The 25,769-nt window shown below is 47.7% G+C and overlaps 1 protein-coding gene and 1 pseudogene across 7 annotated transcripts in view; one reads left to right on the top strand and one right to left on the bottom strand.

Annotated features, from left to right (window-relative positions):
• The window catches only part of LOC135901595 (uncharacterized), a 543,147-nt gene that overhangs the window by 317,447 nt on the left and 199,931 nt on the right, over nucleotides 1-25,769 (bottom strand). The window contains exon 8 of one of the 7 annotated variants that reach the window (XM_070531176.1): nucleotides 8,190-8,366. The exons of the other annotated variants lie outside the window; for them this stretch is intronic. Within the exon in view, the coding sequence (XP_070387277.1) occupies nucleotides 8,364-8,366 (3 nt within the window). The 3' untranslated portion in view covers nucleotides 8,190-8,363. The remainder of the gene's footprint in view (nucleotides 1-8,189; nucleotides 8,367-25,769) is intronic. 7 annotated transcript variants of the gene reach the window in all.
• LOC135901587 (adiponectin receptor protein 1 pseudogene) lies at nucleotides 930-24,687 on the top strand (annotated as a pseudogene).

The following is a 25,769-nucleotide window of genomic DNA, read 5'->3' as shown; positions in this document are numbered from 1 at the left end:
GTACCAGTATGCTCAGAGAGCACGTATCGAGAGCATATCCTCGTCACGGTCGTTATCGCACTCCGGTTCTGCGTGTTGGTGAGCAGCATAACGTATCAGACACGCGGTGAATGGCTACTGCATGAGTAGAAGGCGCTATGTGCACGACAACAGTAGCAAGAAACCCCACCTCGATGGACGGTTGCCATACGCTGCTGAAATATACGGCGCGGGTCGTGCAGTATCTGCCGTAGTTTACTGCGTCGGAAAATATACGGGCTTTCATGGCCGTTCCTGAGCGATCACAAGGAAGAGTCGGGCATACAGAGACACAGAGGGCTCTAGCATAATTCACTGGGTGTGACCGGTACCACGCATTCTCACAGTGTGTCACTTCAACAGCATCGCAGCATAATTCGGAAAAACGCTAACGCCTCCAAGACAACCTCATCATGGTGTGAAAAATACTCTGGCTCAGTTTCATTCAGAAATCGGCTAAGCTGCGGAATGTCTATGCTGGCAAGCCACAATTTTGTGAGGCAGCATATGCTCTGCTTCATTTGCGGCGACCGCCGCAGCAGTCCTCGAAACTATAGATCAATAGCTACCGCACCAAGGCAGGCTGAACAATGACTCTTGAGTCAACTTATGGAAGTTTTTTTTTAGGCGCAGATTTTTATTTCCCAGGAGGCATAGAGTTTGGCGGTTACACAGGGACTTGAAATTGGACTGAAGTTATTAAAGCAATGAAACACTGAGGAGCTTATACCTGGCGGAGAATACAAACATTGATGCGCTTATATCTGGCGGAGAATATCAGGGGCCAGGCATTCCTATCCAACTGCTTAGTTCATGTTATTAAACACGCTGGCTCAAGACAACAAAAAAACATATTAGGAAGCGCACATGAACATAGCGCTCCCTTACCAGACTTGCTTATTCCGGGCGGGAGACGCGCGATGAAAGAAGTTAGTTTTCTTTTGCAATGGCATGGCTTTATTACGGTAGATGTTACTATAATTTGCGAATTGAAGACATTTTACACCATGCAGAGAACATCAAACACATTTGAGACCCCAATATTGAGCCATACCCAGCCGCAAAACTGTGACGAGGCGACCAGTATGGACAGTCTTACAAGCTAACGAGTAACTTTTTTCATTGCTCTCTATGTCTCGTGAAGTATAGTCTGCCTGGAATGGTGTCATGTATCTGACTGGTGCGCGGAGTCTGGCTAAGACGTTGTATGTCGCGCCAGCCGGCCACCGCTGCCGTCTTGCTGGGATGGAGCCACAGCCGAAGCCGACCGATCAATCCGTCGCCCAGCCGGGTCTGCCGTGCTCGGCTCGCCCCATCGATCGCGCGATGCGGTGTGACGTCACCCGCGCTTGCGCCGCCCCGAGGTCCGACTGCGGTTCACGTGCGCAGACCAGAGGATCGCCGGCGGAGGCCATGTGCGACCGGCGAGCCCGCCGATAGCGCGGACCACGAGGAAATGCCGGAAACGCAGCGGCGCGTGCCGGCTTCCCTCGGCCGATCTGGGTCACCCGAGGGACCAGGCGGCTTTCGCTCTCACCGCCGGCGGGTCGGCAGCGACAGTCGACAGCTGCTGCGCGCGGGACTCGTCGGCGCGCCGTGACCCGGGACGGACGATGTTCACCAGCAACACGGACGGCGCGGCCGAGGTGGCCGAGCCCTCGCGCACCGAGCTGTACCCGGCCGAGCCAGCGGCCGACTCGGCGCTCCTGGACGACGACACGTCGGACGACGTCGAGCCCGAGAAGCCCGAGAAGCCGTCCCCGGACCCCGGCGTGCCGGACGGCCCCGTTGTCCGACTCAGGCAGCCGTGCGCGGCCAGCCCGGCGCGGACTGGCGAGCCGCTGCTCGACGTCAACGGACGGCGGCCCGACGCCCACCGCAAGTTCCTGGTTGAGGTGCGGCTCGACGAGGAGCCCAAGAAGACGCTCACCCACTGGGACGTGTGCCACTTCAGCGCGCTTCCCAAGTGGCTGCAGGACAACGACTACCTGATCCACGGGCACAGGCCTCCGCTGCCTTCGTTCCGCGCCTGTGCGCTGTCAGTGTTCCGCGTGCACACCGAGACTGGCAACATCTGGTCGCACCTGCTCGGCTCGCTGGCGTTCGCCACTACGGGCGCGCTCTTCCTGTGGCGGCACAATCTGCCGCTCGCGGAGCAGGCCGTGTTCGCAGCCTTCTTCTTCTGCGTGTTCCTCTGCTTCTTCACGTCCACGATGTACCACACCATGCACTGCCACTCGGAGCACATTGGCAAGTTCTTCAGCCGACTCGACTACTGCGGAATCGTGAGCATCGTGGCCGGCTGCTTCACGCCCTGGATCCACTTCCTCTTCTGGTGCGAGCCGCGCACCAAGCTATTCTACCTTCTGCTGGGCTACGCCCTGTGCGTGATCACCATCAATCTGACCATGTGGGAGAAGTTCGGCCGGCCGCACTTTCGGCTGCTCCGGGCCACAGTCTTCACGGGCCTGGCCGTCAGCTGTTCACTACTTCCCGGCGTGCACTTCGTGGCAGTACATGGCCTTCACCTGGCCTTCTTCGAGCTCGCCTACGGCTGGCTCCTGGCCATGTCGCTGGTGGCACTCATCGGCGTGGCGCTGTACGCGTTGCGCGTGCCCGAGCGCTACTTCCCGGGCCGCTGCGACATCCTCTTCCACAGCCACCAGTTCTTCCACCTGGCCGTCATCGTGGGCGCCTACATCCACCTGCGCTGCCTGTGCGTCATGGCGCTGTACCGGCACTCGGCCATCGGTGCCCAGTGCCACGCCTGACCATATCCCGCAAGCAATAGCGAGCTTCTGTGATACCGGGACGACGCCTCACACACGTGCCGGAGGGCCTCCCCTACAGCGCACCACTAGGACAGACAGAGGGACTATTTTGCATACTTTTATATTCCCCGCCGGCCTACCCCTGCTGTGCGTAGACGGTGCATCCTCGCCGCTCGCCGAGTTCGGTTTCGCACGCCCTCCTTCTCTCACCATGCGCGGTTTTGTGCGAGCAGGTGCACACGGTAAGACCTGTCGCTCCCTCCGCTCACGCCTCCGCCCGTGCACTCAGCCGGGGCCCGTTCTTCGTTCAGTGCCCCTGCAGCATGCGGCCCTGAGCGACGAAGGCCCCGACAGGAAGCCGGGCGTCGTCACATCCCAAGTGCCCGCTGGCGTCGGAGGGGTACCTTTCGAATGCAACTTTACCAATGTGCCCCTCGACAGGATCTTTTTTGCTATCTGAAACCACAGTGCCGCGACGTTGACTTGGGTTACTCTGTCCCTTGCTGGATGTCCTGAGTGCCGCTAATCTCGTGCCCTCGTTCTGTACTATATACTTTGCTCTTTGCACCTCAAAGCATCTCTAACTTCTCGCGTAGTTTTTCAAACTTCATGAGAAAAGAAAAATGAAAGTGAGAGCGTAGAGCAGACGTAGATTAGAGTAAGAATTCTATAGGGAGCATTTCCAATAACACATAAACTGCGAGTCACATCTTTAAGCACAGACACTGGGCATCTCAAGCAGCCCATGGCTGGATTTCTAACCAGCGAGCTTACAGCGTGCGTAACAAAGGTGACGACACTGTTGAGATACGCTTGCACACCCTGTCGTCCCCTCGGTTGCGCAGATTACATGCACAGCTGAGAATTCGCGCCGTCGCTTGCACAATCTGTCACTTGACCTGCTTTATGCAAAATGTCTTTCTTTCCGTTCGAGGAAGACATTAATACTCACGCATGAACTGAAGACAGCGCAAACTGTAACAGCGATTCCTGAACCGTTTTGGTGTGCTTTGTCGACAGCGAAAACCTTGACCATAACCTTTACCTTCCCAACCCTCTCTCGGCGACACTTGCATCAACCCTCTAGCAATTTTACTGCCCGCTCGGGCGTTTGTACAGTTAGGGTTCCGACTGCCTATGTACAGTACAAAATGTCACATATACTTAAAATTTACATTTTATCCCGTAAGGGACCGCGAGTGAGCGAAAGTGACTGCATGCATGCCGACCAAGTGCGCTCGAGAACTTTCTAAAAGAAAAAAAAATAGAATGTCGCCTTTGAATGACTGTGCAAACAAAACATCTAGCAGTATTTTTAACCTTGCCTTTCCTCTATATCACTCTCTAGCAATTTCCCACGATAAGCCCATATCCTGAGGAAAAACTCAGGCAGCTCGGTTGTCGACTTCCGGCTGTGCACTGCACAGAGCATGGCACAGAGCATAGCAAGAAGCGGCTCGATCAGTACCGCTCGCTGGGAGCAGGCATGCTTTCTTCCTATCGGGACGCAAAACGCGCACAGGATACTTACAGGTCGTTAGTCGCATAATTCCGGATAGCGTGTTCTTCATCTAGGTCTTTCACCTCCTATTTTTTTATCACAACAACGAAGGTGAGATATCTCTATATGTCCGTCTACGGCGGGCGTAACATCGCGCCGTAAGCTTCCGCATGTAGGTATACTAGATTCTCGCCAAGCCAGAAAGCACGAGATGTCGGTAATTCGACAAGCATAGCGTAGTGATTCAATGCAATTATTCCTCATAGACAAGCAGTGCGCCTTGGCTGATAAATAGTGCGCTAAGGGCGCTGTCCAAACGAATAGTTTTTCAAAGCTGACGAGTAATTTGAGCGGTGGAGAAAGCAAAAAAAAAGTGAAACACGCGAACTCTCTTAGGTACTTACTCTTCAGCACACTCGCCATGGAGGCTCCGAGTCCACTAAGGCAGGAACCACAGTGAAGTGGCGCTCTAGACAACAATCGAGGTGCTTCACGGGTGCAATGCAATGTTTTCGCCCCTAGGTGTTACAGCGGCGCGTTGCGTATCGAACGATAAGGGCTACACTCTATGACCACGCTTCATTTCGCGCACCAGCGCCCTCCTCTTTCAATCAAGAAGTATCGCGTAGCGGTTCGACCAACGGGCACAAAGTGGCACTCCATTTGTACATAGGTCCGCGTATAGGCTGCTTCGCCGCTTATTTGTTGCTCTTTTCTTTCTTTATTTGTTTTCACGCGTTTCTGCTATACTCTTTGTTAGCGTTTGGACGTGTAAAAGAAATGGCATGCACTCATGCAAATCACGGGCTGGTGGCTTGCCGTGCCACCGGAGGATGCAACGCGGGTCGCACTCCTGAAAAATGGAAAGGGAAAAAAAAAAGAGAAGCCCGCGCAGTACTCTCTTGAGTTACCCACTTGTCTCATATAATGCTGCTTTCGGTGCGAAACTTAGCTTCCCCGAGTATATAGAACAGACCAGGAGTGTGCTCGCAGAGTCGACTACGCCTCCGACTGTTCGCCAGTGATGTTCTTTTGGCCACGTCACACTCAATGCGGAGTCAGGTTTCAAACCACCGAGTGTGCGAGCTGGGCGACGCGGAGGGAACTGCGCACGCCACCACACGGGCGCCTTTCATTCGAGCGTTGGCGCTAGAGGTCTCCGCATGGTTGCACTCTCTCCTCACAGTTCTCTAGTCAGGCATGAGCGATATGCACGGATCTAAAGAGCGCCGCCTTCGTGTGCTATAAGCTATGTTACGGCGTTTTGGTGCGCACGCTGGTGTCCGCCCGAAGCAAAGCAAAGTGAAAGGTGGCATCGCACCTCTACCGGCACGCGTCAGGCCGAGTACCCGCCAATGTCGGAAGATGCCACGATTGTTGGCCTTCGTGCGATCGCCTTGGCACCTTTCCTGGCTCCGGTCGACGCAGCAGCACAGGCGCACAATCCGGATCACTTCGCGCATACTCACGTTTGTGCGCACAGACTCGTGCGCCTGCTTCGAGCGTGATCAGGCTAAGCGAAAGATCTCTGTTGTCGCACCACCATAACATGCGCCCGGCGCAAATTTAATGAGGATGTGGCTTGTTTATTTTTTTTGTTTTTTTTTCAAAGCCACGACGCCACTTTTGCGGTCTAAAATATTAAGGTGCGTGTAGTGTTTCCCTCTCAATAAAATGTTTGCGTCTAACGCACACTATTCCCACTACACCCAAATAATATTCAGCTACAACGTGCAACGACACAAAAGTGCAATAATGAAGGTAAAATCAAATCAATGCTTGGAAAGAACTGGCGGGTGAAATAGCGAACTGTCCGCACTCGCTAGCGCTGCGCACTAAGGCAGATAGGCGGCGTCTGTGGAGGAACTGTTTTGAATACCGCTGATCGTTTGGTGCGAGCCTCCGAAGACGGCACCAGAGACGACTGTTTGCTGTAGCGTGTTAAGTTAATAAAGGTATTAAGTAAATAAAGGCAAACGGTTTGCACCTTTCGCCTTTATATATTTCGGTTTTTTTAGCCGCAACGCACAGACAATTTAGCGGCCTTAACTACAGAGCTATTGCATTGGCGCCACCTCCGATAAGTTTGTAGACAGTACTACTACACAGCTTGCACGTCTTCACATTTGAACCCTTCCCGCCAGCCACCCTCAAGAAAAGAAATCGGTAGCTTACATTGAAGGATTTGCGCACCACGAGCGCCTCTCTCCCTTTTGCATTTTTTTGTTTATTTGTCGAAGCGTCTTATTACCGCTCCACTTATACCGTTCATAGTGCGCGAGCAGCAATAACTTGGCGTTTTTGTTGTCTCTGCCAAGGGCAGATATTCAACTTAAAGACACCAATTATCGAATTGCTCCACAGAGCACGACGACCATGGTAGTCGTTGGAAATTAGCGCCTTCTCTGTGTTCATGCACACGTTCGTGTGTACTGGTTGATTGTAGTCCGCCTTCAAATGTTACCATGTCGCGATGCGGACCTCGACATTTTGAACTCGTAGTTCAACAGCCTTTAATTTTTTTTTTTACATCCAGAAAGTTGCAAAACGGCCCGTACGACTTGAATCGCCAAAATTATTCATTTTGCCGATCCCAATCCAGCAATGTCGCTATGCGTCGACTGCTTAAAAAGCGTTATCGAGTGCACAATTCTGAATACTGTGAGAGGACGAGCATACCTAATCGATATCTGAACTAAACTAAGGCATTTGAGAATAATATTTTATCGAACATAACTGTAAGGATATGATCTTGTGTAGGTATTGGAAGGTAGCCAATAAAAAAGAAAAACCTCGGCAATCTCAGTTGTAATCATCACTTGAGTTGTGAACAAATGATCCCGTTCATGTTTTTTTAACGATTATTATGAGGCATTAGCGCTCCCATTAACGTTTGTGCTCGAATTCCGTCCTTTATAGTTACGAATAAAAAATAATTTCCCCCTAATAATATACAATAAGTGAGCGCGAGCAGAGACATCACACACGGCTTACAATAGGTTGTCACGGCTAAGTACACGCAGGCAAACTTCAGCTGATAGCCCGTGAATGAATACATTCTTGTTACTCTCGGGTCAGTGTTGCGCTTTTCTGAATGTAGAAACGTTCAGGGCGTTTGTTAGACCACTACATTCACCTGAACGTCCGTGATTCATTGTGTTTGGAGAGAAAGTGAGCACAGATAGCCCCACTGGCCTCGCGTTTCACGCACGGAGATTGTCGCGCGCAGCCTGTTGTGCCCCGCCGACACTGTTGCGTTCTCTTTCACCACGCAGATGTTTGAGGTGTCGCGCCAATGCATCGTCATCAAAGACCAATAAAGCGAATTAAAAAGGAGAAAAAAAACAATGCAGAACGGACTCTGTACTTGTCTTTTCCTGTGTCTATTCTAATTTGATACTGCCAGCCGGTATAATGAAAGTCCGACCATCTTGGCTTGGATGGGAGGCAGTCGAGCTCTACAACAGTTCTGATGACACGACGTTTCGCAGACTTCTTGACCTTCATTTCTCCAGTCGATTAGAAGCTACGAATCTTCTCGAAGACCGCAGGTGATATTTCGCCAAGTGCGTACACCGTCATTAGACAGGCTGTCTCAGGAGCCGCATACACCGCGGCTGGAGTTACACTTAGTTATCCACACCGGAAAAGTGACCTCGTAAGTTATCTGACGTCAATGCACGACAGTGACCAGAACAAGCAGCGTCCGTGGCGTAGCATCTCCTCCTTCACGCCGGCCGTTCTGTCATTAGAGAGCTTTAAATTAGGGAGACTCAACGCTTGCGTCCCTCTAATCTAAAGCTCTCAATTACTTTAAAGGAATTGAGATCTTTTTTTTGCTTTTGCTTTTCTGTTTCTCACGCACGAGCGGCTCACAGGTTCTTCTGACGAGATCCCACCTGCTCTGAGTGATCGCCCCTCGTGGCCGAAGGTTCGTGGAGGGACTGCTGTCCACGCAGTCCATGGACGGGCGGAAAGCAGCATGGAGGTTCTTCCCGGCATGCTGGTGACGATTCTATACAGCCATGCATGCCCGCTCTGCCTGTTGACTGGAGTGGGTGCCGCGCCGTGAGTCACTGCTCCAGTACACAGCAACGTGGAGGTCGCCGTGGTGGTATGTGGGAAACACAAAGCAAGCTATTAACTCGAGTTAATCGGCTGGCCTATCCGATTACCACGAGCGAAACACGATTTTGTGCGCGCTTTATATGCTAACAGCAGGTAGATCAGTGTGACTTAGTTCGTCGTACAACCACACAAACGGCGAAGACATCTCAATGTAACAGGTGTATACGTATTTGTGTGTCGCCAGAATCCTGCGGCCCCAGAATCTCTAGCATCTTTCAGATTTTTTTTTCTGCTCTTTATTTTCGAGTGGTATGTCAAGACACAGGACCGCAACCTTTTCCAAACAGAAGCTCTTTCTCGGGTCATAAAACGAAGAATGATTGCACTGACGGATTTGGTAATCAGTGCCGACACAAATATCTTCTTTTTAATGAAGTAGTAGCAGTGCTTCCTAGCTGTGCGACGTCAAGGCCACGTAATGAGCGCAGCGAAAATGCCTTATTGAACGCATGAGAAGTTACTGTATACAGTTTTCATTTACGAACGAAAAGTCCTCGTAGGGGAAGAAAATAGCTTGGGAGGTTCCACCGCTAAAGCTCGCCCACTGCATGTTCCAGAATATTAGCTAAAAGGAAGCAATGAGGGAAAAAAAGAAAAAAAAAGCTGGAGGGAAGAAAAATGACACAGCGCTATCAAACCAAACCTTTAAGCTACGAAGGAAAGAGGAGAGAACGAACAAAAGATAAATGTGTGCCTAGACTATATTTTGTTAACTATAACGCTGTATCGGTTTCCTTAGCTTGGCGTGAAGGGCCGATGTTGATAGGGTGAAATATTAATAAAGGCTCTATCCGAGGATCATGGGAGGACATATGTCATTTTTTTTTCTACTGCAGTGCCGAAGCTCACCACTTATTTATCTTGGAGAGAGAGAGAGAAAGAAAAAAAAGAAAACTAATGAAACTCTGCACAACACGCACCAAGAGAACAGAAATGAATGTTGTGTGATAGCATGCGGGTGACAGCCACTGAAAAGTGCGCAGTAAGATGGCAGCCTTGGGCTAGAAGGCCGAAGAAAAAAAAGACGGGCTAGCCACCGGGCAACGTTACACGGAGAAACGAACAATACGCTTATATGTACAACAACCCATACTACCACTACAGATGGACTGGTTATAACGGCTTTGTTCGCTATACTAAATTACGCAATGACACCGCAAACACTACCCAAATATATCCTCACTGCAACAAATACACGCCTTCAAGCGCATTGTTCCTTAAATAAAGCGAATAGCCTTCTAGAAGCGTTCCGCTAGGCGCTTACATTGACAATCATTGGCCATAGTTTCCGCGCAATTTTTGAAAGCAGTTTACAACGAAGAAGCCAGTGAGTGCCAGCTCTGTGGTATTTGAAGACTGAAGTTTATCTTGTTCTTCTCCACGAAAAGAAGACACTGATGCAAAAGGCTGTCGCTTGAGGAGGCTTCGGCGTCCACTATGCAGTAAGCGTTGTAAGAGCAGCAGGCAATTACATGGACAGAAAAGGACTAACATAGCTCCACACAATCAAGTATAAACACACAAAATAGCAAATAATAAAAAAATTGCTGTTCGAAACATGTGAGAAGATAACGTAATTCCTGCGCATGTTGAAACAACGAAGTAATTTTGCACGTATACAGCACAACACATGCATGAAAAGATCAACGACGTGCTGGGTGAAACGCAAAAGAAAAAAAAAAGCATGTTAGAAGGGCAATGAAGCACTGAGCGCTTCACGGAACTTTAAGTTCGAGATTGATCCCATGGAACCTATGTGATTTGCTGAATTTCAGAATGCTGCGCTGAAATTCATTATCCAGATGAAAATTATTAAGTACCGTAGGCATGCACTTAATAATTTAGTTTTTGTTTCCGCGATTGGGTTCGAACATTCAGCACAGTGCTTTGTTGCTTTCGGAATGGGTATTGGGGCAATGTGGTGTGTGTAGCAAAGAAAACATTGCCGAGGTTTCACTGAATACGACAACACCGAACTGTGAAACAAATGTTTGTTATCTTGGAAAACACTAGCAATCTTTCCACACTGTGTGGCCATTGTTGTGTGCGCTTTGCTGGATGGAATATGGCAGGGACACGAACTGCTTCTATTTGTGCAATGACGTCTGAAATAGTTACCAGGGCACTATCACTTTCTAAAGCCCAACTTGTGGCTAGGTGTACACTTAAACAGGGTGTGTTTTCTGTCATTTTGCGCCAAGCCAACAGTTGAACAAAAAGAAGAAGAAAGAAAACAGAAACGATCTCATTGCGATCTTCTTTTAATGGTCGCTCCGATCAGCATAGAAAGTAAGAAGAGGAGCGTTTTATTTACGCTGCCATGCCATAACACAACGACCACTTGTCCTTTGATTTGTCAAAATGTTGCCATTTTTCCCGCAGCGACTGACGCCAAATAATGACTTAAAACCAAATTAAGAACTGGTACATCTTCACTTTAGCAAACATCTCAAAACTAGGGATGGAGAAACGGTTTTAGGGAAAGTGAAGCATTGTCCAGTCGTACCAACGTCTTATAAACGTAAAACTATCAAAGCGTGGGTAAGGCTCGCATCTTATGTGTGAAGATTAATAATAACTACGCACTAGTCACGGCGGCCTCGGTCTTCATTCCGCTTTCTTTATTTTCATTCCTAAATTGATTTTCATTCCTAAAGCTTGCGCATGGCACTACAGTTCTGTTTCATATTACTTACAACGCCAAAAGGGGCATTAACAGAGAGCGTAAGTGGTTCCTCAGTGCGCTTCCCTGTTTGAGTGTAAGTTCCTTTTTTCGGTGTAAGAAGCACGACCCTCAATCAATTCACCCTGCTGTCCACCTTGCTGCAATAGTTTATTAGCGAAGAGTGCTAATTAAAAACGTGGCTCAATATAAGCTGCTTATTTAAGAAATAATACGAATCGTAATCTCACGCGTCTTGCAAACATAGACGTGTTCGGCGGTTGTATCTAATGATTGTATTGCACTTAGTACTACACTGACGGAAGGACTCCAGAACGAACATAAAAGAACAAAAAGTGGACGTACGTAGCGAATGTTTCGTGGCACGTGGTTGTATCTACACTCTTAAGACGGTTGCACCCTTTGGGGTGTATATTTGTCCCACAACGATAATCGTCGTCTGCCTTGCTTGCCTTTCCTTTCTTGAAAACTCGGCACTCGCTACTTTCCTGTCGAGAATGCTGCGTCACACTGATAAGGCGCATGTCGTTCGTGACTGGAAGGTACCGTGCTCGCAGCGTTAACGAAAGGAAACGCGGGCAAGACAGATGGCAATTATTCACTCTGAAGAAAGTTTACACCTTTGGAGTGTATATCTGCCACACAACGATAATCGACATTTCCTTGCTTGCGTTTCCTTTCTTGAAAACACCGCGGCCGCTTCTTCCCTGTCGGGAATGCTATGTGATGCTGATAACGCGCATGCCGTTCGTTACTGGAAAGTACCGGGCTCGCAGTGTTAAAGAAAGGAAATGCGGACAAGACAGATGACGTTTATCGTTGTGTGGCAAGATACGACTAAAGGGGTGTAAACTTTTCATAGAGCGTTGTTGTGGGACAAGATAAGGCCCAAAGGGTGTAAACTTTTCTAAGAGTGTACGCTCTTAGGCAAACTTACACCCTTTGGGGTGTATCTCTGCTACACAACGATAATCATCTGCCCTGCTTGCATTTCCTTTCTTGAAAACGCCGCGCCTGCTACTTTCCTGTGGGGAATGCTATGTCATGCTGATAACGCGCATGCCGTTCGTTACTGGGAAGAACCGGGCTCGCAGCGTCAAAGAAAGGAAATGCGGACAAGACAGATGACGTTTATTGTTGTGTTGAAAAATACAACCCAAAGGGTGTAATTTTGTTTTATACACTCTAAGAACAGTTTACACCCTTTGGCTTGCCCCTTCTGCCACACAAAAATAATCGTCATCTGCCTTGATGCGTTTCCTTTCTTTATCGCTGCAAGCCTGGAACTTTCCAGTGACGAACGGCACGCGCGTTATCAGAAGAGGCACTCCAAAGGGTGTAAACTGTTCTATGCTGATAACGCGCGTGCCGTTCGTTACTGGAAAGTTCCGGGCTCGCAGAGATAAAGAAACGAAACGCATCAAGGCAGATGACGATTATTTTTGTGTGGCAGAAGGGGCAAGCCAAAGGGTGTAAACTGTTCTTAGAGTGTAGTGTATGCATCACGCCATTGCTGAACACACTATAAAACTTCATATTCTCAAGTTCATATTGTCAATAGCTTAACTTCAGACATTAAAAACATACGTAACACATTACTAGCAAATAATACCTATATAGTAAACTCTCGCTGGAGGTAAAGCAGTAAATATAACAGCGCGGCAACCTTTGTTAGGCATAAAACAGCGCTGTATGTTGTGATGGCCTCCGAGTGAACCACACATACAGGAAACTCTTAAAGCCCTTTCAGTGTTTAACGCGCGATATGCGTGAGATCCCCCTCTCAACTTTGTTACCTCGCGTTTCGATGCCTTGGTCAGCACAGGTGACACAGTTTCGGAACGTGAAATGCGGTTTAGGTCGGAAACCTCGAAGCTGCGAATACTAGGCACATACCATACACTTTTGTTCGGGTCTGCGAGAGCCAAAAGAAATGGCCCGGGAGAAAAAAGAAAGAAGAAAACCCATCCACCCGGCACGAGAAATCCAGGAGACATCTTGCGTGATCGTTCTCGCATTTAGCGTATACACTTTCCCTGGCAGCGATGCAAGCGCAAGTGACGTAACACTGCCAACACGCGCGGCTGCATGGGCAGCTTTTATGTCGCTTTTTCCTCGATGACAGCCCGCCTGTGTGCGTATAGCGCTATACGTCCACGCTTTTGCACGCGTTTCTTTTTGCCGCAGAGCCGCGCATGGTGAGGGAGGGAGCAACCTACTTTTTGGTCCGTCGACCAGCGCCGGTGAGGGTCGGGGAATGCCGAGCGGGCAGTGAGGGGGGAGAGAAGGAATATACATAAAAGGCTAAAGCGGGCGTTCGTTCAACGGCTCATCCCTTCTTTCCTTCCTTCCTTCCTTCTTTCTTTCTTGGAGGAAGTGAGTTGCCGGCGAACTGCAGTTACGCGTTAGCGCTGCGTGCGCACTGGGTATAACGGATCCGGGCAGAAAGCGAAAGCAGAGCGCGCCAAGGTGCCGCGCAGCGCCGAACGCAACGACGGGCCCCTCCCCGTTGGCCTTCCCCACCATTGAGCACGTTTGTTGCTCGGCGCAGAGCGGGCGCCGCCTGCGCTAACAAAGCGCTCCGGAGAAAGACGATGGGATGACCCACTTAACCCTACCAGCACGACTCCGGCCCCGACGCCTCGCTCGACCGTCGGACCTCGACGCAGAGCGTGCCCTCTGACTTCCTTCCTAACCCTTTCGCTCTCGCGATCGGCCGGGCACGGAGAGCGCCTTCGGAAATCCTTTCGCCTCGACTTCCGATAGCGATTATGGCGGTTCCAGTCTTGAATCGCAACCGAAGCGGTGAATCTGCACGCTGTTTCTGAGTTGCGCTAGTCCCTAAACTCTCGGGCAGCAAAGCTTTTTTTTTTTTTTTTTTTTTACCCAGTAGTCAATTTCGGCCCTTGCAGTGGCGTGATGAGTAGAATCACGCCTGTGCGGCGAAACACGATCGAGAGCACGTTCTCTGAATGCGTTAACGTTCAACGCATTCACTGAAATTTGGACTTTTGTAGAGAACCAGAGAGGTGAAAGGGTACGCAAAAGCAGTGAGGCCGATTAGAACAAAGAATGCACTTCGCTGGCCTACACTGGAAGAATGTCGAAAGACAAGAAGCAGATAAAGAAGAGAGGAATAACGTGCAGACACGATGCGAAGGCGCCAACACAACTCAGTTATTCGTTTGAAGGTGCCTGTACAAGCTTACACGTCCAATGAGGCATGAATTCGAATGCATTCGACGTTATCAAAAAATGCTACAGAAATTCTGAGAACCGCCTACTAATGCGTAAGCATTCTTTGGCTCGGCTATTACTTCGCTTTTGCTTAATTATGTTGCTGGCTTATGCATGTCTAACCATCGCTTTTTCCGTAGTCAAAGAATGCTTACGCAGTAATAGACAATTCTCAGAATTTATGTAGCACTTTTTGTTGCTTATCACATTCCAAGCGCAATTCCATTCCATAGAATCACGGGGATTATGTTCTTCTTTTGCTGCGTTTTGCGCAACGTTTTATTCTGATTCAGACAACGTGCATTTCTCCTCTGGATGCTTGGAACCTGATTCTCTTTCGAGTTGAATGTCTCGTCGTTACTGCGCCGCCGTAGCTATTTGTTTTTCCTCTCCGTCATCTTCTTCCTTCTCGATTCTCGGCTGAGCTAGGCATGCGTGCACCGAACGGTGTGGAGCTGAGATAGCCAGGAAGCTGCGTGGGTTCTACTTCGCTGACACATGTCTATGTGCAGTCGCGAAGTCATCTTCATTCCTTAATTCATGCCGTCATGATCAGTTTTCTTATACTTTTTTATTGCTTCAATTGACTATGTCGAGGCGACAGCAACGCAACCAGTTCTTTTCTCTTTTTTTATTGATTCTAAAGCTACCGATCTCTGCAGTTACCGACATGTTTTATACAACGCAGAAGACGAGGACTGAAGGAAGAACACAACACAGGCGCTGACTTCAACTGATCTTTATTTGCGAAATCGCCAGAACTATATACATGAGCAAAAGTAATTAAAAAAATAACTAAATTGCATTAAGTAGGACGGAACCCCTATGGCATCACAGCCAGATACGTGATTTCGTGTTTTGTGAAGGAAATAGACGGCGTGCTGATGCAAAGGTCGCCCAGCCGCTGTATCTTGTCAGCCTCTATTATTTCACGTGTAAGCTAGTCTCGGTGTTCGGAAATTATGATGCAGTTTTCAAGTTCAGGGTCACAATGGCAGTCTCTGCACTGAATGCCAAGATGACCTTGCACGGCGGTATAAACACTGTGAAAATGCTCTTTCAATGGTCATTTAAACATCTGCCTGTTTGCCCAACGTATTTCTTTCCGCAAGTCAAGGGAATCACGTAAACCACACCCAGGGTGCATGCTCCAAGCCACTTCCTATGGTTAGTATTGCAAACATTTCGTCGTGTGGCATGAGGATCCACACGCCTGCAGAGCAGTGATAATATTTCCGGGGCAGAAAAAACAACTTTAACATCCACTTTACTGCCTATCTTCTTCAAGCTGTGCGAAATGATTTTGCAAGTAAGGGAGCAGCGCGACTGGCTTATTGTCTCTGGCAGCGCTGTGAGCTGGTGCTTTGTCTCCCAGCTTGATTAATATCTTTTCTGCGACAGAAACTAACAAAATCTCGGGGTACCCAGTAAAAGCTCGGAGTACCCCGCCTAACGTATGCTGGGTACCCCGAGATTTTGTTAATTTCTGTCGCAGAAAAGATATTAATCAAGCTGCGAGACAAAGCACCAGCTCACAGTGCTGCCAGAGACAATAAGCCAGTCGCGCTGCTCCCTTACTTGCAAAATCATTTCGCACAGCTTGAAGAAGATAGGCAGTAAAGTGGATGTTAAAGTTGTTTTTTCTGCCCCGGAAATATTATCACTGCTCTGCAGGCGTGTGGATCCTCATGCCACACGACGAAATGTTTGCAATACTAACCATAGGAAGCGGCTTGGAGCATGCACCCTGGGTGTGGTTTACGTGATTCCCTTGACTTGCGGAAAGAAATACGTTGGGCAAACAGGCAGATGTTTAAATGACCATTGAAAGAGCATTTTCACAGTGTTTATACCGCCGTGCAAGGTCATCTTGGCATTCAGTGCAGAGACTGCCATTGTGACCCTGAACTTGAAAACTGCATCATAATTTCCGAACACCGAGACTAGCTTACACGTGAAATCATAGAGGCTGACAAGATACAGCGGCTGGGCGACCTTTGCATCAGCATGCCGTCTATTTCCTTCACAAAACACGAAATCACGTATCTGTCTGTGATGCAATAGGGGTTCACGTGTGACTTAATGCAAAAGTTACTTTTTATTTACTTTTGCTCATGTATATAGTTCTGGCGATTTCGCAAATAAAGATCAGTTGAAGTCAGCGCCTGTGTTGTGTTCTTCCTTCACTCCTCGTCTTTTGCGCTGTGCAAACATGTCGATATTGAATCACCAACTCGCCCAAGCTTCCATATATCTGCAGTTACACTATTTTAACGATTTAATGTCTTAGTTTGACCAATTAGGCACTGATTTCTTAGTTAAAAGGCGTTATGGGACAGACACAGTTTCTCCGGGGTATACTCGCCAAAGAATGCTTACCCGTTGAAAGCGCATGACTTCCGACAACTGAGTATGGCTTATGAGGAAAGTTTGTTACGCCACCAGCTCTTGACACTACGAAGTTTAAGGGGCACAAAAGATGGTACCAACACCGTTCAGACACGCTATTCAGTTTCGCTTCACATTTTCTTTCCTTTTTTTTTCTTTTTTTGTCGCACTCACCTCCTTATTTTTCTTTTTTTTTTGCGTTCAACATTTCCTAGCTGAAAAAAAAGCACAGGAATGTTTCTAGTGACTCCTAAGTAAAGTGCGGTTGTTTCCTCGGGAGGAAATACAATAGCCGAAATGTGTTTACAAGATGCCCGAGCTACCCGCCGCGGTAGCCCAGTGGCTATGGCATTGCGCTGGCTAGCTCGAGGTCGCGGGTTCGAGCATCGACCACGGCGGCCCCATTCCATTGGGGCGAAAACGTTCGCGTACTTAGATTTAGGTGCATGTTACAGAACCCCAGGCGCTCTAAATGAATCCGGAGCCCACCGCTACGGGGTGCCTCATAATCCCATCGTGGTTTTGGCACGCAGAGCCCCAGAATATAGTTTTATTATATTTTAAAGATATCTGAGCTAACTTTTGCCAAGGTTTAAAAAAATATGCCGCAGCACGATAGGAACACATGACTAAATACATATTCTTATCCACTCATGGACCAAGTCTATATTTCTTTCGTATTCTGTTTAGTTTCGTATATGGTCGAAGTAAATTATTTATCTGCACAAGACCTAAATTTCGAAGAAATAACTTCCAATGGGAAAGTTAAGGGATTTAAGGGAGTTAACGTCCAGGTCGAACTTTCCTATCTTCCCATACCTATGCAATATTTTTTCCGCATTATCAAGAAATAAAAAAAACAATAATGACAAATGCATATGACTACCCACTTGCACGTCGCGATGTCTGTGCTCTAAGCGCACGACGCACGATCAGCGCTTCTAACGTAGTGCGCTGCCGCTGAGAAGGTTATAAGACAACAACGCCAAATCACTTTCTCAGTGTAGATGACTCCATATAGAGCGACCAAAAAAGATGCATTTAGTTATGTCCTCCACTAACGCGCAAATATATTTTTTAAACCTCGGTTAATGTTATCTGGGACACCCGCTGTATAGCGCAGCCTTTCAACAAATTTGAATGTGTTGGCTGGCGCACGTCTTGCATATGAAAGACACGCGGCACTGTAGTCCTTTTTTACTGCCACACGCGAACAGTAAGGAGTAACGCTGAAATAGAAACAGCGATTTCCAAAGAAGCAACGGTCTGCGTTGGTCACGTATCGCTGCAGCAGTTTTTTCACGTTGCCCGTGTACGAGTCAGATCGATGGAGGAGTACGAAGTTTCTAAAAGCCTGCTCAGACCTCATTCAGTTCACGGCACAGTGGCACCGCGAAGCAGACACGCACTTTCATTTCCCCTAATGTCATGGTCGCCAAAAGTCGGTGGCTTATGTGGGTTGCCGCTTTATCGATAATAAAAGCTGCACGGCCCTAGCGAACACTCTTTCACTCGCAACGGCAGCGTTTCAAGACAAAAGAAAAAAACAACTCAATACTGAGCAGTTTGTCGCAAAATGATAGTCACCGAGCCCGGAAATCACGAGTATGCACCTCGCAGAGGGCCAAGCGAATGATCATTATTGGTATGTATGCATTGGCTCACACACGCTAGGTTGGCGTGATGACCCTACCGATAGGGCTTTGTAGTTTGTAGTTAGTGCTGCCACGTAATCATGGCACTTGTGGGTTCAGCCTGGCTATCGAGGTACACAGCTGCTTCGGCTGAGCGTCTCTTGCCATGTCACAGGGGTATTTTGGCACACGTCCATAGCAAACCACTTAAGACATTATTTCTCTTATAAGCACAAGACAATAATGTGACGCTTCCTTACGTTCTATGACGGACCCTTTAGAAACACAAGGTGTTGCAGTCACTTATGCGAAAAGACTTCATTATGCACGCATAGGTTCGCAAGCAGCGCGCCGCTTTCATCACGATAGTTTATGCACGACCAAAGAAAAATGTTCGATGCCGTCTGTCTCGTTGCTCGAGTAACAATGCCGCGAATGGCCACGCCGCATCTGGAATATCCACGCTAGCGTATAGGCAGCGCGGTCCAATGCAGTGGTGAGACTTCCTCTCGACGAAACAGTTTGGTCCCGTAAGGCTCGTTGTGGCGGTACCCAAAGCAATCGTGAGTGGACACAGATGTCTGCCTTCGTTATTTGAGTACTCTGCTGTGACTTCTGAAAGGTGTCAGAGTGCAGCGCATGCAGGAGATTCGTCACTTACAGCAATACCAACAAGGCAACAAGGAAGCCACTATTCGTGAAACCTTTGCTGTGAAGAAAGAAGAGTGAGGGGAACTGGGAGGGGGAAATTTTCGTAAGTCACAACCGTATGAAGCTAACACGCAGTGAAGGTAGGGAAAGTACAGGGGAAATTATATGCTCTTTTTAATTGAAATGTCTTCATACAGACTCTTCATACAGGCTGCTTTTCCGCGCGCTCCTGGGCTTCGCCGAAGGCGCAGGCTTCGCTGATCGCCTCTAACCGCACCTCTCCCCATGCCTGCGGCGTTTCGGCTGCTGCTGCTGCTCCTCTGCTTTCTCTCTCTCCTTTCCAATCCCCAACCCCTTGTGCAGCGCGGTTGAGGTGTCCTCTATTCAGAGACAGTCACTGCGCTGCACTTTGCCCCACCTTTTCACAACCTTAACCTAAGACCCTCTATCGACTCGCACCTGCGGAAAGTGTTTTTGCATAGCTCAGAGCTCCGTGCAAACTGTGCCTTGATTTTGTAGCGATGGCTTTTCGGATGCTATTTCTTTCCGTACTTTTTGCGCTTCGTCAGCAGTGACAGCGACTCTCAGCCCGCATTATCAATGGGATCAGCCTGCCGGGAATGGTTAATGAGAAGAGCGACATATAATTCGAGCGAAAGGCATCGCTACAAAATTGCGGCCCCGGTTCCCGTTCTTGAAGGACACAGGGGTAAACGATCTTGTGATACCCAACAAAACCCATTATGAAAGGGTCGGCTCTAAGAGAAGAAAAGAGAAGAAAAGTGAGTAAAGACAAAAAAAAAAAGAAACAGCGAGAACAATCGCAAGACGAAACGGTGCGAAATGAGCTGTGGCTAAGCGATCACGTATCATAGCCGCTATAGCCGGCCACGTCCTAGCAGTTCAGACAAAAAGTAATTAATTTTTTAAGGCATGAAATATACGTGCGTCCTCCACGCTCTGCGTTGAAACGACACCGAAACAGCCTCTGAAGCTTGCTTCTATATTTGACCGTTCCCTTCCTGCACTGGCAGCATGCGGTTACCGTTTGCACCTCCTAGCTACATTTATGCTTTTTCCAAATTTCCTAAATTCAAAATTTGCAACTTCTCAAAGGGAAATAAATGTACGAAGGATTGCCAATTAAATGGTGCCAGGAAAGATACGTGCGCATGGAACATAAGAAGCATTATAATATATCTGTATACAATGGAATCGAGCAGAGCTGTCATACTGCGTCGGTATGTTGTAAGGTTTCCTTTCCCTCGATTCTTTTCCTTTCTTTTCATCCGCCGTTCACGGTCGGCCGATTCCGGTGACAACGTGGACGGAGAGCTGCTCGGACCACTGACGATGCGTGAAAAGGAATAGCCACTCATTGGAATACAATCTTTACATTACTCCGGCCCTGTTCTACTGAATGAAATCTACTCTGTCTCACAAAACATATGCGCAAGCGTTAGGAACTCAACCTCTCGTGAGCATTCAAAGAGATGAGAGATAGAAATGTTTGCCTGGCCATACGCCTAGCACGCTACTCTAGGCGAAAAAGGTGACGTATGACACTGCATCTCGACTAAAACGCATATGGCCCAACAACACATGGTGCCCATGCACACGACATACGCAAGCACACACAGTAACAAGCAAGTGGCGTGTTTGGCGTAGACCGGTATCCTAGAGGGATGCTATATAAGAGCGCCTTCTTTGCGCGCGAAGTACGACCAACGCTGCGCCAAAGTCCCAGTGCAGCTCAAAGAAGCTCAATTCAGATGAATCCAAGGATATGGGACTTCTGCTTCTGGTGGTAAGCTCGCCGTAAGAGCAGCAGCTACGTAGGGCGTGGCTGTAGGGCGTAGTAGGAGGTATGCTGTATGTATACACACAGGGGCTTGAGAAGGCAGTGCCGCCTGACTGACTGACTTTTCCTTTTCTCCCCCACGCAGTGCATCGCGTCGCGTCGGCGGCTACAGTCCATTTGTAGTATTCACAGCTTCACTAAATAACCACTCACTTTTGATAATGAACGTTTCATTGTTTAGGTCTCGATGGGAAGTGAAACCCCGCGATTTTATTGACTGTGAAATTTGTCAGCGCTGAGGGCATGCACACTTGGCAGGAATGATGTTCTGCCGTCTATCTCATCAAATTTGATGATAAACGAAAAACGCACTCGCATTTCAGTTAATGATTCCCCAAATAACTTTTTTTTCGCGAAATGCGGTATTAAGTAAAACAAATGCATTTTGTGCCGTAAAAAGCTTGAGGACGAATATTTCGAAGCTGGCCGGTGCTAGCTAACAAATCCCTGCTTCAGCATTCAGCGAATTTTGTTGCGTGTCGTGACGTCACGATAATGTCGATGACGCCAGAAACGGAGTTTGATACCACCTTTAACGTAAAATTAATATATCGTATAAACGTTTACCGTCCTTCATATTTGCCAAGTGCCTTCCTTTCACGTGTGAGAAACGTCTGGTAGAGTTTCTAAAACTCCGAAAGTATGCATGAGTGCTCCTTTAACTGCCGCTTTCTTCCGAAGAGCGTAGATTTTCTCAATTTAGTGTTCAGCTGTAAAACGTTCTTGCGCAACTAAAGACGGAGGAGTAGGTGAGAAATGCGCGGTCGAAAAATGTCCCGCCATTCCTTCCCGCCCACTATATAGCTCCCCCGATAGATATTACGTAACCCTCCGCACGTACGCGGGTACATTTCGACACTTCCACATTTCCTCACGTTCCCTCTCTCCTCCAGACCCCTAACGAAAGAAAAGTGGCATTCAAACAAAAGTGATTATCCGGATCCTATCCGAGGTTTCAAGTGGCCTGTGCCGATGAAAGGAGCGGATCGCAAGGCGGCCTAAAGCCGAGAGTTGTCTGCCCCTTTAAAAGCCCCGTTGATTTCGATTGCCTCCGTTAACGGCGAGACGCAACCGTTTACATTCGAAACTGAAGAAGGGTCGAAAATGTCTCCGAAAGGCGCCCTCCGCGAGAAAAGCGCCGTGACGCGGCGACGGTTATTGATTTCGCGGCGATGCAGACGACGGAGGAAGAGCAGGGAGGAAACATAAACGCGCCGCGGGCACCCTTTTTCTTTTCTTTTTTTTCCTTTTTTCATCGAGCCTCGGGACGCTTCCTTTGAACTCGACTTCGCACACGCCTCCGCCGAGCGACCCACTTCTGATCCGTTTCTCTTCGTTTTCCTTTTCGCGTCGTTTCACTTTCTCCACGCTCTCAATCTTCATGCGCCTCTTTCTTCTTCTTCTTCCTTTCTTGACTTCTTTTTAGAGTTGTTTCTTGCTTTCTTCTGTTCGCAGGCGACTTGCAAATTGACACGTGCGCAAGGGCTCTTCCTCGTCGGCTGCGCACAAGGATGCCTGCGGAACCGGTGTGCTCCTGGCCACCACCCCACTCAAAGCCCCGCAGCGGAAGGAACTAGACAGATGCTTCCGGCGTGGCTGTCGTGTACTTTCCCGTCGGTACACGCGACTCGCGTCCGACATAAGCCGCGCCGTTCAAGAGGACGGGAAAAATGCGCCGTGTTACGAAACGTATTACGAGAACGAGATTGTAGGTCCGTTAAGCTGTCAAATGAGCCTCAGAATTGACTTGTTCCTTTATTCGAACAATGTGGTTTCTTTTTTTAACTTCGCTAAGAGACCGGTCGCCTTTTATCGGCTTTTTTTTTTTTTGCTTTCCCGCCAGTTGAAGCTATTGTCAAATGTCAAGCGCAAGGCACTGTGACAGGTGTTCGGCGAACGCAGTGTTCGATCGACGCTTTGAGAAAACGGGCAAAGCCAACATCATAGGAGAAGATGCTTTTATGTGGCAAGATAAATTTCTTATACTCTAAACCGATGAAAGACATCAGAAAGGGTGAAGTAACTTAGGGTCCTGCTACTTAATGACACAATATATACTCTCAGCACCTCTTGGCATTCATTTTTTTACGATGTTCACTTATTGAGCATGCGTATATACCTAAGCACTGGCAAAATATTTGCGAACTCATAGAAACACCAAGAGTGAAAGTAAAATTATATTTGCGTGTTTTCCGTTTTTCTTTTTTTTTCTTTAACACACTCAATGGTAGAAGATTACATAGAATAGCAGATGATAGAACACTTCACGTGGTATAGCAAAGAACAAGATTACCACCAAAACTAAAACGTACATGATCGATCAGCCAAATGATATTCACGGAGGGAAAAAAAGATACTTTGAATAAAAGAAGCAAGCAACAAACATATACAAGCTTTAAAAAAAGTGAGAGACACGCGACACAGACGTCTACTGTGTCTCGTGCTTTCCTTAAAAAAAGATGCCGGCGAACCAAAGGTTTGAATGCCCAATGCAGCCTGAACGTGAACTCCTTCAGACGAGACCCAGTCCTATTGACTTTGCCCCATCTGTTACTACTGCCAGTCCTCGAGTCTGAATAGAAGGACGCGGAGAATACGGGACGCGTGAATTGCAATATCTTCGGATGGAATTCAGCCCGAAAAGTCAGAATCGGGACTACCTTCAAATATTGAATGTAACTTATTGAATATTCTTCTCTTTCTAAGGAGCAGAGAAAAATAGCGGACGGATAGAAATAGCTTCAAAGTCACTTGTATCTCTGCCATTTGAAAGTGGGCGGAGGGGGTAAGGAAATAGCGCTCAAATATGCAGCATGTGAATCCACATATAGTGAGAGGTCACGCCACTGTCTGTAGGACCCCCACACTGGCATTAATTAGGCAACAAAACTTAACACCAACGACGCCCGTATGCATAGGTTCTGTGGGCATACAAGTTTCAAATTAGAAACCAGATACCAAACCACAGCCTCGCACCTAAAGAGGTTTGTTCACTTCTCCCTAATATTCGCCACCTAAGAAACAAGAATAAACTTCGCATAAATTCAGCGTGAACAAAGGTGTGGACTCAATTCGTGTTCGCGGCGACCGTATTCAAACAGAGGCCGTATGCAAACAGGCTCGTGTACTTAGATGAAGGTTTACGTAAAAGAAACTCTGGTGGTCATAGTCCGGAGAACTCCACTTCGGCGTATGCCATGACCAAAGTGTGCCCCTGAAGCTCTAAACTTCTAAGCGCTGCGGTGCCACTTTTCTGCACAAGCTTACGCTGAGGGTGGCATTCAAATAGATGTAAAAGGTAGAAATGCTTTTATGAGCCAACCTCTGGACTGAGTTGAATAAATTATGTTGCATTTCAGAGAGAAAGTTAAATTCTAGTGACTCTAGGGAAGCAGAATTTTGATTCAGGGCCTGAAATTGTTGGAAAGAATTCCTGAACAGCTGTAAATTTAAAAAAAAAACATTGAAACACGACGTTTACAAATCTAACTCTGCGCCTGAAACAGGCATAACTGTTCTCTAGGGAACATCCGTCAGAGCATCTAAAGTGCACAAATGTTACATACAAATTTACAGCTTACGTGACTACTTTCATTGTTTACAGAGGTTCTGCAAAAGCCCTACTGAAAGTTTAGTCGTATATTTCAGAGTGGTTTATAATTATAAATTTTGCCCGTTTTAGATGTATTTTAGGTGGAGTTTACAGAATTGTGATTTCGTTGTTGAGTTGCAGTAAGATTCATAGTTTTTTTTTTCAGCAATTTTTCTAGAAAGTTGACCGCCTGAATAAAGAAATCCCCTGTCTGCAGTCTCTATATTCTAGTTTTTTTTTTCTCTCTTACGCAACACACCTCATCAAAATCGGCGCAGTGGTTGCACAGCAAAACGATTTCTCAGTTTCCGCGTATTTATATAGGAACTTCAGGGTGATGGGATCTGCGCCGTGTGACTGAATCTATAACGCATGTGCTATGTGGCTGCTCTTATTACATTCAAGATCGACAGAGGTTGACTGATGCTCTTGCCCGTCTCGACAACCAACCCTGTCAGGTGACTTCATATTGAGCCGTTGAGTGACTGTAAATCCAGCTTTCAGTCCATCCAGGCCTTAGACGATTTTGCAAAAAGTATTGGACAATACGGTAGGCTGTTAGTCCTGCCCGTTATGTGTTTCGCTTCTTGCCTCTGCCGTCATCGTCGCCAATCTTGTTAGTTTATCTTTACATCTTCCCCCAGTGTAGAATAGTTCGCTACAGGAACGTACCTCAAGCCCAGCATGTCTGCTTTTCTTCTCATTAGACTTTTGTCTCTATCTCTCTAAACGCCATGAATCAATCAAACTCTCGTGTCTGCCACAGATAGAATAAAGCAAGATTCGTAATCCAAGTTTGGATTGTTCGCATACGCCTGCAATTGAGGTTATTGAGTTGGTTAATGTGGGCTATAAGAGACGTGCTCTTTGAGCGCAGGTAGGTTACTAAACCACGCTGAGTGTTTTAACTTTCCCAGACACTTCAGTGCAAGGGAGGTCTTGCATTCCGCACACATTGGACTGCAACAACCACAGTGGTAATCGAAGCCGCAACGTCGTGCTAGCGGAAGAAAAACGTCAAATCTATTGGGCATGCATTCAGTAAAACTAATCGGGTATAGTGTTTAAGCAGATACTTAATTTCGTGCACCTGCTTAAGTTGTGCCCAAGACTAGCTTGTTCGAGATGAAGTGATGGCTGTGCAAATTCAAGAAGCGTTGTAAATATTGGCGCCGGAAGCAAGGCGAAGCATTATGCTGAGCATTATACTAACCCTAAAGACAGTGGCTTATAAAGTTGGCCGATCGCGTATACAGTGTAATTGGGTCGCAGCGTCTTGCTGCCTTGCCGGGTGTGCACGTAATG

This window comes from Dermacentor albipictus, chromosome 1, assembly GCF_038994185.2.
Source record: "Dermacentor albipictus isolate Rhodes 1998 colony chromosome 1, USDA_Dalb.pri_finalv2, whole genome shotgun sequence".
NCBI classification, from domain to species: Eukaryota; Metazoa; Arthropoda; class Arachnida; order Ixodida; family Ixodidae; genus Dermacentor; species Dermacentor albipictus.
This window is presented reverse-complemented; position numbering and strand designations above follow the sequence as displayed.